Source organism: Candoia aspera, chromosome 4 (assembly GCF_035149785.1).
Source record: "Candoia aspera isolate rCanAsp1 chromosome 4, rCanAsp1.hap2, whole genome shotgun sequence".
Classification (NCBI taxonomy): Eukaryota; Metazoa; Chordata; class Lepidosauria; order Squamata; family Boidae; genus Candoia; species Candoia aspera.
In genome coordinates this window covers 70,499,233-70,515,935 of record NC_086156.1, presented here as the reverse complement: position 1 = coordinate 70,515,935, position 16,703 = coordinate 70,499,233, and the positions used below count along the sequence as shown (strand labels likewise).

Genomic DNA, 16,703 nt, shown 5'->3' with positions numbered 1-16,703 from the left:
CCCTCCGAACAGTCACTCATGCCCTGGTCATCTCCCATATAGACTACTGCAATGCGCTCTACATGGGGCTACCCTTGAAGAGTATCCGGAAGCTTCAGCTGGTCCAGAATGCGGCGGCGCAGACAGTTATGGGTGCTGTGAAATCAGCACATGTGACACCACTGTTGCATGAGCTGCCTTGGGTACCAGTTTGCTTCTGGATCCAATTCAAGGTGTTGGTTATTACCTTTAAAGCCCTGCATTACCTTTAAAGCCCTACCTAAGGGACCATCTCATCCCCATAACATCAACCCACCCCACCCGGTCAGGCAGAGAGGGCATGCTATGGACCCCATCAACAAAGGAATTGCATCTGGTGGGTTCCAGGAGGCGGGCCTTCTCTGCAACAGTGCCTGCCCTTTGGAATATCATGCCCCCGGAGTTGAGATGGGTTTCCTTGCTCCCACACTTCCTGAAGAAATTGAAGACCTGGTTCTGCTGCCTTGCTTAGGATGGGAAGGGTAACAGCTCCACCTGGGGGTGGTTGATGCCATTGCACCCCTATTGATTGGGATTCCATCTCCCCTTGGATTTTATATTTATTATTTATGTTTTTAAAACTGTGACTGAGGCTTAGATGTTTTTATTATCTTTTTTTATTGTAAACCGCCCAGAGTCCCCCATTGGGGGAGAGGGCCGGTAATATAAATCTTATAAATAAATAAATCAACGCATTTTTGAAACATGTATTATTTCAACAACGATGAACAAGTCACACAAATCTACTAGGACAGGGTTCTCAAACTTTCTGGTGCCCTTTAAATTTTCAAATAGGATTGATCAGTCTCATTATTTTGATATAACAGATTCAGGAATTCACTGAAAATAATGCAATTTAACCAAAGTCAAATTGTTGAGAAATGCAAATGTTTCTGAATTTTTCCTGCAGAAAAAAAACTTCCACTTAAAAAATTGCACTGGATAACATACCTTGATAATAAACAATTAGAAAATTGAGCCCTGGTTGCTTTACTGGGAGAACTGAGGAGAAATAGCTTGATGCTTATTTGTTTATTGTATTTATGCCTGCAGCAATAGAGGTTTATAGTAACACAAGCATCTAAATAAAATGTCCATAATAGAAACTAAAATACATAATATTCTAAAACCATGAAACTATAAACACCATAAAAACAAACTGAGTGTCTTATTTAGTTTGTGCCTTTGAGTCAGTCTTGAATCCTGGTGATTACATGGACAAGTCCATGCAGGTTTCATGGCAACGCTTTTTGTAAGTGCTAGTGCCTTCTTCCGAGGGTTAAGAGAGAGTGACTGGCCCAAAGTCACCCAGCTTGCTTCGTGCCTCAGGCAGGACAAAACTTGCAGTTTTCTAGTTCCTAACCCAGGACCTTTAACTACTATACCAAACTGGTTCTCATCACTCACCATAAGTCTTCTGGAATAACTCAATTTTAAGGAACTTCTAGAAGGCCAGGACAATTCCTAAGGAGAAGCTGTTCCATAAAATAGGTACCGCAATTGAGCAATAACCCATGGCCCTTAGTTTAACATGAAATGAACAATGGACAGATCAACAGAATACAAAAAAAAAGTAAGAAAGGTTTGCATAATTACAATAATTTAAAAGACTCTACTAGTTAAGAGACATCAGCTGCAATCCTAAACTCACTGGGTGTCCTTTTCTGTAGAACTATGTTGATTTAATACAATGTTGTATCCAAAAACTAAATTGATATATCTACAAATTAAAATTTGGGAGATATTTTCATAAACCACAATTATGCTCATCAAGTTCTATTAAAAAAAAGCATTAACAGAAATTAAATTCTTCATTAGATGCTTAAGTCTCAGTATTTACAATTAGAGGTTAAGCCCAAATTTACATTTTTCCCGTGCTACTTGACAAGTTGGCTATCCAAAAAGCTTAAGCATGGTTCTTTCATGGCTGTGGCTTTGCCTGTTCATGCAAAGTCCAATACTGTCAGATGTGAGCTGGATTTACCTTCCCACACCTACTGGACAAGCAGGAAAAAATAAGAGATTTTAGCTTAGCTGCTCTAGACCATACTTCTAGGTAACACCCTGATTATAAAAAGTTCTTGCGTAGTCATTGAAGCAAAGGTAAACCATCTTTTTGTATTCTGTTGATTTCTCCATTATCCATTCTATGTTAAATAAAGTAACTTAATAACTAATAACCTGCTTTATAGTTTTTTTTACTCTAGAGCTGGATTCCCATTGCAGAACTGTTCTATGCAGCATTGCCTAACTAAAGCCAAGCTTAATCCAGTTTTATTCTTGTTGAGTCACTATTTCTGATATATACAACCTAGGCAATCTGAGCACAGTTAAGTTAGGATGCCTTGTCTGCTTAGAAAGTCATATACTTCTTTGTTTTCTTTTCAGTGCACTTTTTTTTTCATTTCTCCAAGTCTTTCTGCTACTTTAGAAGGGATATATCATTTTATGTTACTCTAACTGATGTGATTTATTTTTATTGTCACTGTATATTTGGGTAAAATATAGCTAATAAGTGCTTTTAATAAGAAGTATAAATATTATTACTGGGACAGATGAAATGGTTGCAGTTGTGAGAAAATTTACAGAGGAGATCAATCAAACTATTATGAAAATATGCTTAAATTTAGTTTTTATCCAGTTTAGATTTTTAAAACCAGCAGTACAAAACATAGTTCCGGCTGTTACATACACTAGTAGTTCACAGATATATGAAGCAGTAACAAAAAGATAAGTGCATTATGGCAGAAATGAATGACAGTTATTCTTACTGAGTACTTGCACAAAGGATCAAGCAGTGGGTCTTCTAAACTGGACAGTAATCTTTCCAATATTTTCACTGAGGTTAGGACTACCATAACATGACCTGATGGAACCTGGAATGTAAGATCTATGAGCCAGGGCAAATTGGATGTGGTTATTGGTGAGATGTCAAGATTAAAGATAGACATTTTGGGCATCAGCGAACTGAAATGGACTGGAATGGGCCACTTCACATCAAATGACCACCAGATCTACTACTGTGGACAAGAGGACCACAGAAGAAATGGAGTAGCCTTCATAATTAATAGTAAAGTGGCTAAAGCAGTGCTTGGATACAATCCAAAAAATGATAGAATGATCTCAATTCGAATTCAGGGCAAGCCATCTAGCATCACAGTGATCCAAATATACGCCCCAACCACAGATGCTGAAGAAGCTGAAGTAGAGCAGTTCTATGAAGATCTGCAGCACCTACTGGACAACACGCCTAAAAGAGATGTTATTTTCATCACAGGAGACTGGAATGCTAAGGTGGGCAGTCAAGTGACACCTGGAATTACAGGTAAGCATGGCCTGGGAGAACAAAATGAAGCAGGACATAGGCTGATAGAATTTTGCCAAGACAACTCACTCTGCATAACAAACACTCTCTTCCAACAACCTAAGAGACGGCTTTATACATGGACTTCACCAGATGGACAACACCGAAATCAGGTTGACTACATCCTTTGCAGCCAAAGGTGGTGGTCATCTATACAGTCGGTAAAAACAAGACCTGGAGCTGACTGTAGTTCAGATCACGAACTTCTTATTGCACAATTTAGGATCAGACTAAAGAGATTAGGGAAGACCCACAGATCAGCTAGATATGAGCTCACTAATATTCCTAAGGAATATGCAGTGGAGGTGAAGAACAGATTTAAGGGACTGGACTTAGTAGATAGGGTCCCAGAAGAACTATGGACAGAGGTCCGCAACATTGTTCAAGAGGCGGCAACAAAATACATCCCAAAGAAAGAGAAAACCAAGAAGGCAAAATGGCTGTCTGCTGAGACACTAGAAGTAGCCCAAGAAAGAAGGAAAGCAAAAGGCAGCAGTGATAGGGGGAGATATGGCCAATTAAATGCAAAATTCCAGAGGTTAGCCAGAAGAGATAAGGAATTATTTCTGAACAAGCAATGCGCAGAAGTGGAAGAAGACAATAGAATAGGAAGGACAAGATACCTCTTCCAGAAAATTAGAAACATTGGAGGTAAATTCCAGGCAAAAATGGGCATGATCAAAAACAAAGATGGCAAGGACCTAACAGAAGAAGAAGAGATCAAGAAAAGGTGGCAAGAATATACAGAAGACCTGTATAGGAAGGATAACAATATCGGGGATAGCTTTGACAGTGTGGTCAGTGAGCTAGAGCCAGACATCCTGAAGAGTGAGGTTGAATGGGCCTTAAGAAGCATTGCTAATAACAAGGCAGCAGGAGATGACGGCATCCCAGCTGAACTGTTCAAAATCTTGCAAGATGATGCTGTCAAGGTAATGCATGCTATATGCCAGCAAATTTGGAAAACACAAGAATGGCCATCAGATTGGAAAAAATCAACTTATATCCCCATACCAAAAAAGGGAAGCACTAAAGAATGTTGAAACTATTGAATGGTGGCACTCATTTCACATGCCAGTAAGGTAATGCTCAAGATCCTGCAAGGTAGACTTCAGCAATTCATGGAGCGAGAATTGCCAGATGCACAAGCTGGGTTTAGAAAAGGCAGACGAACTATGGACCAAATTGCCAATATCCGCTGGATAATGGAAAAAGCCAGGGAGTTTCAGAAAAACATCTATTTCTGTTTTATTGACTATTCTAAAGCCTTTGACTGTGTGGACCACAACAAATTGTGGCAAGTTCTTAGTGGTATGGGGATACCAAGTCATCTTGTATGCCTCCTGAAGAATCTGTATAACGACCAAATAGCAACAGTAAGAACAGAACACGGAACAACGGACTGGTTTAAGATTGGGAAAGGAGTACGGCAGGGCTGTATACTCTCACCCTACCTATTCAACTTGTATGCAGAACACATCATGCGACGTGCTGGGCTTGAGGAATCCAAGGCTGGAGTTAAAATTGCTGGAAGAAACATTAACCATCTCAGATATGCAGATGATACCACTTTGATGGCTGAAAGCGAAGAGGAACTGAGGAGCCTTATGATGAAGGTGAAAGAAGAAAGTGCAAAAGCTGGCTTGCAGCTAAACCTCAAAAAAACCAAGATTATGGCAACCAGCTTGATTGATAACTGGCAAATAGAGGGAGAAAATGTAGAAGCAGTGAAAGACTTTGTATTTCTAGGTGCGAAGATTACTGCAGATGCTGACTGCAGTCAGGAAATCAGAAGACGCTTCATCCTTGGGAGAAGAGCAATGACAAATCTCGATAAAATAGTTAAGAGCAGAGACATCACACTGACAACAAAGGCCCGCATAGTTAAAGCAATGGTGTTCCCCGTAGTAACATATGGCTGCGAGAGCTGGACCATAAGGAAGGCTGAGAGAAGGAAGATCGATGCTTTTGAACTGTGGTGTTGGAGGAAAATTCTGAGAGTGCCTTGGACTGCCAGAAGATCAAACCAGTCCATCCTCCAGGAAATAAAGCCAGACTGCTCACTTGAGGGAATGATATTAAAGGCAAAACTGAAATACTTTGGCCACATAATGAGAAGACAGGACACCCTGGAGAAGATGCTGATGCTAGGGAGAGTGGAAGGCAAAAGGAAGAGGGGCCGACCAAGGGCAAGATGGATGGATGATATTCTAGAGGTGACGGACTCGTCCCTGGGGGAGCTGGGGGTGTTGATGACCGACAGGAAGCTCTGGCGTGGGCTGGTCCATGAAGTCACGAAGAGTCGGAAGCGACTAAACGAATAAACAACAACATGCTGGTCTACTCAAACAAGTAGAAGATTGAAAAAGAGTGTTTCTAGTAAAAGCCCAATGGACATCCCTTGCAATTGCTAAATTTGCAGGTCAAATTTGGTAACAATTTTGTCTAAGCAGCTATTAAACTATTTAAATCCAAAGTTGTGGGTTTGATGCTGTATGGTGCTCAGTTATGTATTTATAAGGAGTCTTCTAGTTTAGAAGCAATCCTATCAAAAATCTTACTACAAGTTCCTTATTCAACTCCCAATTGAATTCTAACACTACTAGAATTAGGCTGCATTTCCCTTGGGGCCCAATTAAGACTTTGTCATCTTAGATTCTGGCTGAAGCAAGTCTATTGGGGAACCTCCTTAATCCATCTCACCTTGCTAGATAGATGATCTGGCATATTGCAGTCTCACCCTGTCAGCACTATTGTAATGATTGCCCTAGCCCCAAATACTCAGACTCACAAGAGGCTGCTAAATGAAATCTGATTTATTAGAGTACTAAAGACAAATACAGAGAAAGCTGAGAATGAGCAAAAGCGCGCCAAATACAAACTTAAACCCTTGGTGCAAACGTATCCCGCCTCCCTCGTAACAGCCCCGCCCGGCACAGGTGCTAGCAAACGTCAGAGTTACTAGCCTGGGAAAGTAACCTTGAGCGCAGTAGATAATACAAATACATTCCAAAGCAAAGCCAAAAGATAACCGTTCCCATCCTCCCCAGAAAGATGAAACACGCATCCAATTAATGACATGCGAAACGTTACGATGCATCAAAGACATTGAAACGGCGAACATGACAACTATCTACTCTCTGAACTAAAGTAAAGGATTTGGGACCTAGATATCCAAAATGACAGAGCCAAAGTCCCCCATCCCTTTTATAGCACAATTGTTTCTCCTTCCTGGACTATCCCTAGATATTTCTTTAACATCTTGTATGCCTCACATAGGAGATTATTTACTTTGTCTGAATTGGGGCACTATCTATTAGGACAACAACTGATAGATATATAAGCCTCCCACTTGTTTTTGTTCAGACTCAAAGGTAGGATCCATCTCACATGTGCTATTAAAATGTCCATTGTACATCCAATGAAAATCAAGTTTAATACTGCAATTGTTAACAACTCTGATTGCCATTGTGACTAGGAGGCTATTACCTTCTCCTGCGTGAGCACTCTTCAGAAAACTCTGAGAAGGTTGCAAAATTCTTATCAGTAACTATAGCTGTTAGAAACTGTCTGGTTCCTCCCTCATGTTATTAATTGCCAGCTGCTAATTGTTTTAGGATTTTCTCACAATTATAAACATTCCTTTTTATAGTTATGGAATTGTATGCTGGTCTTTTATTATGTTTGACCTTGGACCATAAATAAATTTTGATTGATATTACAAGTGGTCCTCAGTTAACAACCACTTGTTTAGTGACCATTTGAATTTATGACAGCACTAAATTAGTGGTTCTCTCAACTGGCCTTCAAAGTTCTGGCTATTGCAATGCCCACGTGATGATCCGAGCGCTTGACAACCAGTCTGGATTTCCAACCGTCACAGAGGTCACATGATCATGATTTGCTGGCTTCCCACAAGCAAAGTCAATGAGGAAGCTTGGCAGGAAGTCAGAAGTTGGAAGTCGTGGTCACGTGAGGTCCTTGCTTGATGGCCCCTGGTGATTGGCTTAACAATGGTAACCGGGGACTGCTGGAACTGCCGTCATGGTCACATGACATCCTGCTTTACGACCACATCCCTTAGCAACAGAAATTCCTATCCCAATTGCTGTTATTAAGCAAGGACTACCTGTATTAAAATTCAGAGACTATAGAAAAAGGCAAATACTAAGAAAGAAAAGAAGGAGGGAAAAAAACAAGAAAATACAAAAAAAGATTTCTGTGTTTAAGTTAAAAATAAACCATGGTAAGAAAAAAAATAAGTAAATCGCATCTTCCCCTTACCTTCCATTTATATCCCCAACTACAGGCCACAGTTTGAATATTTGACCTTTGCATCCAACATTAGTAATTGTTGCTAGTTTCTATTTGAGTCCTAAAAACCATATTCCAGATATCTACATCTGCCTTGCTCTGTGATATATTGTATATAAGGGAGCCCCTTGCTTAAACATAGCTAGGCTTCGTGTGTGTGTGTGTGTGTGTGTGTGTGTGTGAAGTATCAGTTTTGCCATTGCAGCATATTCTCCAATTTTAGCTCCCCAGTCTGATATTGTAGGCAAGATACCTCTTTTCCAGTGTTGTCCTAGGTTATTCTTGCTTCAGTCAACATATATCTTAATAAATTCTTAATGTTTTCATTTATGTTTTCTGGTATTATACCTAATAGAAACAACTGTAGTTTCAGTTCAATTTTTTATTTTTTTTATTTTTTATGTATTTCTTTTCAATACTTTTGAGGGGTTTTTTGCATGACCACCCCTTGCAGGGCCGCAACTGGGGGGGGGGGCAACTGGGACATGTGCCCCGGGTGCCGCGCTGGTGGGACGCCAAAATGAGCACTGGTGGGGCGTCAAAATGAGTGCTGGGGAGGGGTGCCAAAATGGATGCAGAATCCATGTTTGCCCCAGGTGACACAGACCCTAGTTGCGGCCCTGACCACTTGTAGTAAAATGTTCTTTCTGTGTTATGGCATTCCAACATTTGTTGTTATATTTATATATTTATATTTATATATATGTTTTATCTATCTTGGCAATTGTACATGGAGTTACTGTATATACCATCTGCAGAACATTTTATACCAGTTTTCCCTTAAATTGTAGCTTTGAGTAAGTTTTATTGATTTCTTTCCATAGTTCTTCCCATTGGTGCACTGTGATTACTTCTCTCAAATTTTGCATCCACTTGATCATACAGTTTTTAATTTGCTCTGCCTCTTTGTCATATTCCAGCAACAGTTTATGTTGGGGCTGATTTTCTGACTAAGTGCCAAAAGGACTGCTTGCATTATTTTACCCCATTTTACCCTTTGCCATGGCAATTGCTTTCTTCTCAGGTGAATCTTACAATCTGCCTTCAGGAAGCAAAAACACTCAGTGTGAACAGTGATCTTTTTTTTTCCTCTGGAGAATCGTAAATTTTTAAAGAATACATCTTAAAACATCCATAAGCCTGGTTTTTGCTAGTATGCATTCCTTATTGAATCAAGGCTTTGAAAATTTATTTCTTGGGTTGCCACACAAAGGAGCAGAATGAGAACTTGAAGAGCCGTCATTAGTTAATGGAAAGCATTTACAGGCAGCACTCGCTTAATGTCCACTCATTCAAAGATGCAACAGCACTGAACGGGAAGACTTACGATGGGTCCTTGTAGCTGCAGCTGTTGCAGCATCCCTGCAGTCACGTGGTTGCAATTTGGGCACTTAGCAACCAGCTCTCAATTACAATGTTGCAGCATCCCATGGTCACGTGACTGCTATTTGCGACCTTCACTGCTAGCTTCTGACAGGCAAAGTCAATGGGAAAGCTGGCAGGAGGTCACAAATGGTGATCATGTGACTGTGGGATGCTGTGACTATGCAGGATTCACCTAACAGCAGCAACTGGAACTGTTGGAACTGCTGTTGTAAGTCAGTATGATCATGTGATGTTGTGCCTTACAACCATGTTGCTTAGTGACAGAGTTCCCAGTCCCAATTACTGTCCCAATTACCGAGGACTACCTGTAATGTTTCAGGGGCATCTACCACTGACATAATGGACTGTTTAATTAGTGAAGCTTCAGAGAATTATAAAATGGGGTCTGATTAAAAAAAATCATCTAATAAATCCCAAGAAGCATTAGTCTGTGAGATTAGCCTATCTTTTCCAAGACCTTCATTGCTATCCTACCAAGAGCTAGTCTGCGGTATACTTCTTGATTGCTTGTCCTTTACTATCCATAGTTAATCCTAAAAACAAAAGTAGAAGCTTTCTACTGTTTTACTGCCTACATTGCCAATTCTAAGGCTGGTTACTGTATCTGTTGCAGATCATTGGCATTTTCAACTATCAGAGTAGTGTCATTATCATCGTATAAGTTATTGATGTTTTTCTTCCAATTTTAAATCTACACTCATCTTACAATCCATCCTCCCACAATATACTGGTAGAATAAATAAGGAGGGAGTATACAGCCTTATCTCATTCCTTTGCCAGTTTTTTTCACCATGTTCTATCTGGGCTACGGCTTCCTGCCCTGTTTACGTGTATATTTCTCATGAGGACAGTGAGATGTTTTTCTAAGGACATTACTCAGTCAACATAAAAAGCCTTTGTATAATCAATGAAACACATACTGACGTTCTTGTTCTTTGGGCTTTTCTAAAGCCAGCTTGAACATTAGACACACACATACACATGCCAACCCATGTAGGACTAATCTGTGCTAGATGATTGTAAGCAATGTTTTGTTAACATGCAAAATTAAGAATAGTGAGAGCCAGTTTGGTCAAGTGGTAAGGCACAGGCTAGAATCCAGGAGACTGTGAGTTCTAGTCCTGCCTTGGGCGTGAAAGCCGGCTGGGTGACCTTGGGCCAGTCGCTCTCTCTCAGCCCAACTCACCTCACAGGGTTGTTGTTGGGGGGAAAATAGGAGGAGGAAGGAGTATTAGGTATGTTAGCCACCTTGAGTTATTTATAAAAATAATAAAGGCGGGATAAAAAAATAAATAACTAAATAACTAAATATTGTGCAAAAGTTTGCATAGTTGGCTAAGTCTCTTTTCTTTGGTATTAGCACATAACCCAACTGCTTGCAATCTGTTGGCCACTGTGTCATTCTCCAGATTTGCTGACATAGTTTGGTTAGAACTTTTAGTAATTCTTCTGCTGTTTGACATATTTCTATAGATATTTCATCAATTCTGTAGATTTCTGACTTGGTAATGGTTGAAATGCTGATCTAACTTCATCTTCCAGTACTAGAGGTTTTTGTAAGTAGGGAATATCTTCTAAGGTATTTTGATGGTTAACATGTCTACTATTCAAAATTTCAGCATACTCCTTCCATTTTTGTTTGATTTACTTTGAATCAGTAGCATGTTGAACGCCAGCTGAACTGAGGAGCCCATCATCCAGCATTATAATGTCAATCACTTTATTTTGTCTATCCACATGGTTGTAAGGATGGAAAATCCAGAGGCAATGGTCAATTATATCTGGATGCTCCAACCTTAGACAGGTTTAATAGGAAAGGACTGTAAGGAATGTAAAAAATGAAGAACAACTGGAGGTTGGGGGAAGTGTGGACCTGCAAGGCAGCAGAAGGGTGATTAGATAGCAATTAGCACCTTGAGCAAACAGCACGAAAGCCCATGGAAAGAATGAAGGGATCTGAGCAAAGGAGAATTATTCGTGGCTTTGATAGAGAATGATGCTTAACTCAGTAAAGAACTTCACATATCTTTCACGGCTTGTGTTGGAAGTTACTTGGTTTGGGTTTTAAAGCTCACGATCCTCACAATGGTTTTCTTGGTAAAATATCAGAGTGGTTTATCATTGCATTCTCCCATGCAGTATGAAATTATCCCTTTGTCTTTGTCACTAAAGTGATCATCCAGCATCTTCCTATATCACTGATGCCTAATATAAGTGCCTGCTTGCTTTAGCTGGGCAGTTGGGATGATCTATACACCTTGGGTGTCCTGCTGGGAGTATAAACTCTTGGCATACATTCCTAGCATTCCCTCTGAGGAACACCCGCCCCTCCCCACCCTGCCATGATGAGGCAGCATAGCAGTATTTGGGGAGGGAGGTTACAGTTGGTAAAATAGTAACCTTATACTGGGGCTATGTGCCTCAAGGTCCAGAGATTCACTATAGTCAATAAAACAATTGTTTGGATCCTCTCCAGTTGATTTGGTAAGTTCTTTGGGTGCCTGTTCCATCATAGTTTATATCTCTCTCAAAATATATCACAATATGTTGAATTAAATATGTCTACATGTATAAATATGATTTCAGTATAAATAATCTAATGGTTAAAACTCCCATGTAGGACAAGATTAAAGTTATCAAAATGAACATTATGTTGAGATTCACATATAATTTTAGAGGGATTCCAGTGTTAATTCCTATTAGATATTTTATACATGATGACTTATTGAGAAAATGTTCATGGCAGGCTGCAGCCCCTAGGATACAATTGGCTAAACTGAGGCTGATTGTCATGAGTAAGGATGGCGAGCAGGGGGCTCCATCCAGACTGTCAAGCGCATGCGTAGCACTGAGGAATTGTTCAGCCATTCAAAGAGACACAGATCGGGACCGCCTTAACCCTTGGGGGTTATATGTCTGGGTTTTTCCCACGCTTCTTCAGTTTGTTAGGATTCCTGTTAAGTACTAGTAATAATTATTAGAGACCAGTTCCTTGTCTCAGTGTGTTTCCTGGTTGTTAGGACATCAATCCTAACAAACTCATACTCCCATCGAAAGAGGGAGGAACAAGCAATTAAGGAGATACGTTTAGAAATGTCTTCAGAAAACCAAGAAATGCGGCTCGCCATCAAGCAATTGGCAGCAGCCACCTGGCCCGGAGGCGTTATCGGATTGGGAGGGCAGCACTACTTCGTCCTTGGAGGAGTTGTTCTTTGAAGACTTGCCTTCCTTGCCCAGTTCCCATGGGACTTTACAAGCAGACAGCACATCTTATCAAGACTCTGGAGGGGAGGGGGCTGAAATGGAATGTGAATCTGCAGGGGAGGGTGATGTCATGAGTAAGGATGGCGAGCAGGGGGCTCCCATCCAGACTGTCAAGCACATGCGTAGCACTGAGGAATTGGTCAGCCATTCAAAGAGACACAGATCGGGACCGCCTTAACCCTTGGGGGTTATATGTCTGGGTTTTTCCCACGCTTCTTCAGTTTGTTAGGATTCCTGTTAAGTACTAGTAATAAATATTAGAGACCAGTTCCTTGTCTCAGTGTGTTTCCTGGTTGTTAGGACAGATAGTGGCTTTAACCAATCAGATTTTCAGCTATAAAATTGGGCTTTCATTTTAACATTTCTATTTTGGGAGGAATGAGACTTTTCATGATTATTCTCCTCCTTGAACCAACAGCACCATCACAGGCCCCAACAAGTACACCTTTCATACGCTCTTCCTCTAATGTCATATATGCCATAATCTCCAGCAACACCCCTTTGGATTCTAGCATCTATGTAAGACAGATAGGACCTTTTCTTTGATATTAGCACATATTTGCCCAAAAGAATTAATGGACACAGATTTAACATCAGAATTCAAAACAAGAACGAAGTAATATCAGAGCATTTCAACCTTCTAGGACCTTCTACTGCATCTTGTTCTCAAAAAACTCTATGGGTTTTTGACACTTTACAATTGTTAATTGATAAGGTACTGTAAACTGTCTCACAAGTAACCAGCATTTGAATAAATAACTTGTCTTCCCCTCCCTTCCTCTGCCACTGCATCATCCCAATTTAAATCCTACAACAGTCTAGCAACTTCATTCATCTGATAAAATGAGCTGCAGCTCACAAAAGCTTATGCTTTTTAATAAAATTGGTAGTTGGAAAAGAAACTACCAGACTCCTGATTTTTTTGCTACCATAGACACGGCTCTCCTCCTACAATGTTTCTGCCAAACATAAAGCCATACCTCACTTCCCAAATTTTGCTTATTGTCACCTCTCATACACTTTGATCAGAAATTTGCCAAACACCTTCCCAGATACACTTAACAGATTAATCCCCTAGTAGGTTTTGCATTCACTTTTGTTCCTTTCCCTTCATTAGAGGGGAATAATAATATTCTAATTGTTAGGCACAGATGTAGTTTTCACATGCACATTAAATAAGTCAAAGTGCCATTCCATAAGCAAACCATGGGGTGTACATCCTGCTCTGTGCCATCTTTTCTAGAAAGAAGTGAGAACAAACACATTGCTGCTACTGATTAAATTGTGTTTCAGGAGAAAATCTGCTTGCCTTTTCTATCAGTATTCACTTGTTTATCTGAAATTAATGCAGCGCTGAACAAAGCCTTTCTGGAAGATAAAAAGGAGAGGCTGTTATTTCTGTTAAGATCACAAAGACTGCTTCAAGGGAAACAAAAGGCCTGAGCTGAGTTTGTTCCATTTGCTGGTAACAATGTACTATACACTACCTCTTGAGCCTCCTTTCTTTTGTTTTGCCCATCTAGTTCAGAATCATCTTTCAGAATAAGTTGGACAAAGATATCTTATATATCTACATTTGTACTTGTCCCCTTGCATGCAGTTCTTACGTTAAGACTGTAAATTGAATGTTTGTTAATTTTTAATGATTATAAGTGGCCCTGGATATATGGGGGAGAAAAATAGTAAATAATAAATATTTACATCTTATATACGTTATCTAAAAGCAACTGTTATAAACAGGTGTATGTATAAATCTTTTCGTCTCAAGTTGTATGTAAATGTTCCCCAAATTTAAAATTACATGGCTGTAAGCAATAGCAAAAAATCCACTACTCTTTTTTGTAATTATATCCTAATAAAATTTTGTGTATAGCGTAGGGCAGGCCTGGGTAACATATGGCCCACAGTCCGCATGCCACCTTCCAAGCAGCCTTTTGCTGCCTGCCAGCATTTTTTGGAAGCTCAATAAATTCACCACTGCCAAATGTTGCCGCCACCCTGAAAGACACACTGCCAGCACCTATACCGCCTCCAGGCCACACTGACGCCATCAGTTCCACTGCTGCTGCTGTGCTGCTAGCCCCTGAACAACGCATCAGCACACCAGTTATTCCTCTGTGGTCCACAATTATTTTAAATTGATCAGTGTGTCTCTTGCCCTTCTATGAGTTGGGCTGGCCTGGTGTAGAATCTAAGAATCCAACAACACTTTTGCATTTAAAAAGCATATTTCTAGCCCCTTATAACAGCCTGCAGAATATTTTCAACGCTACAAGTGCAAGATCATATTTAAAAATATATGTTAGGATATAGTTAACATCCTTTTTCTCATTCAATGCAGGTGAAACTGAACAGGAGCTGGGACCTCCTCCCTCTGTAGATGAGGCAGCAAACACACTAATGACTCGCCTGGGCTTCCTCCTGGGAGAAAAAGTCACTGAGCTACAGGCAGGGAATCAATATAACATGGAAGGACAGGAAGACAATCAGGTGGGTTTAAAATTTTGTGCAAAATGATAGCAATTTCACTGTATTCTGATTCTGGAGAACAAAATACTGTATGTTGTGATTCAGATCTCAAGAGACCATATCTCATCTGAAATCTATACATATTGGTGATTAACTGGAACTTGAGACATATTCTTTCCTCTGTTAAACTTGTAAATATGCAGCGATGGAGGAAACCAAGTCAAGTTTATTTATTTATTTGTTCGTTTGTTTTTCAAATTTTGTCACCACCCATGTCGCACAAAGCGACTCTGGGTGGTTTACAATAAAGCTAAAAATAAATACAGATTAAAATACACTAAAAACCGTACTTCTCAAATACAAATATAAGTATAAAATATAAAATCCAAGATGGCAATATTAAAAGTTCTTAATTTAAATTTGTAAATTCATAAATTCATGGGAGCTTCTTTAGGGCACTAACCACCCCCAGGATTGGCTATCCCCCCTCCCACCCCAAGCAAGATAGTAGAGCCAGGTTTTTACTCCTTTCCAGAAGGCCAGGAGCGTAGGGACCTGCCTCACCTCTGGGGGAACAGTATTCCATAGGGCGGGGGCTACAGCAGAGAAGGCTCTCTTCCTGGGCCGTGCCAATTGACAATCTCTCATGGACAAGGTCTGTAACTTGCCCTCTCTGCCTGACTGGGTGGGGCAGGTCGATGTAATAGGGATGAGACAGTCCCTCAGGTAACCTGGACCCATGCCATGTAGGGCTTTAAAGGTAATAACCAACATCTTGAATTGGACCCGGAAGCAGACTGGCACCCAATGCAGCTCCTGCAGCAAAGGTATTATGTGTGCCATCCTTGGGGCACCCAAGACTGCTCGTGCAGCTGCATTCTGAGCCAGCTGCAGCTTCTTGATACTCTTCAAGGGTAGCACCACGTACAGCGCATTGCAGTAGTCTATATGGGAGATGACTAGGGCATGAGTGACCATTCGAAGGGCCTCTCGATCCAGGAAGGGGCATAACTGGTGCACAACACGAAGTTGAGCAAAGGCCCTCCTGGCCACGATTACCTGACTCTTCGAGGAGGAGTCATGAGTCCAGGAAGACACCCAGATTCCGCATCAGGTCTGTGTGGGGCAGTGCAACCCCATCCAGAACCAGAAATGGTAAATTCCCAGATACAGAGGAGCCCCCAACCCACAGCCACTCTGTCTTACCAGGTGTCAGGACCAGACCTGCCTCTGGCTCAGATTCAGTTTCACTTTCCAAGTCAGAGGAGGAATTAGAAACTTAGCGTGCTGGAGTTGGAGAAACAAAACTCCAGCAAGACTCAGCAGAGTGGGAAGAATCCACAAAGCTGATTGGGCAAGAGCTGGAGGGGGATTTGAATACACCAATCAGCGTATGCCAGAGATGCGCTGAAAAGTGCACAAAGGAAAAGGCAGCCCAACTAGCTGCAGGAGACTCCAAGCACGCCAAGGAACAGGATAAAAGGCAGCCGTACAGACAGCAAGCTGCTGGAGACAACCGATCCTCTAAGCCTGCAGATCTGGAAGAAGACTCCCTATCGACTTCAGAAGCAGCGTCTGTGTTCGAAGAAGAAACAGTGCCCAGCGTGAATTCTGAGGAAGGGGTTTTCACACCAACTGCAATTGAGGAACCAGCATCGCCTGAGCCCCGCAGCCAGCACCTTCCCTCCAGCTTTGAAAGCGCGCGTTTACCTCAGCCGCTGCCCGTTGGCTGTGTGCTGCAACCACACTTTGTAAACCCCTGCAAATATTGGAGGTTGTCACTCACCTTGCTCAGGATCTGAGTTTGTGGCACCCAAGGTGCCCCCAGCCAAGTCCAATCAAGTTCTGAGTTTCCAGCCTTGTTTCAAGTCTCCTGCCCAGCAAGTCC

The 16,703-nt window shown here is 41.1% G+C and overlaps 1 protein-coding gene across 1 annotated transcript in view; it reads left to right on the top strand.

Annotated features, from left to right (window-relative positions):
* TANC2 (tetratricopeptide repeat, ankyrin repeat and coiled-coil containing 2) overlaps positions 1–16,703 on the top strand; it is a 405,421-nt gene that overhangs the window by 292,543 nt on the left and 96,175 nt on the right. Inside the window, exon 6 of the mRNA XM_063300427.1 lies at positions 14,688–14,836. Within this exon, the coding sequence (XP_063156497.1) occupies positions 14,688–14,836 (149 nt within the window). The remainder of the gene's footprint in view (positions 1–14,687; positions 14,837–16,703) is intronic.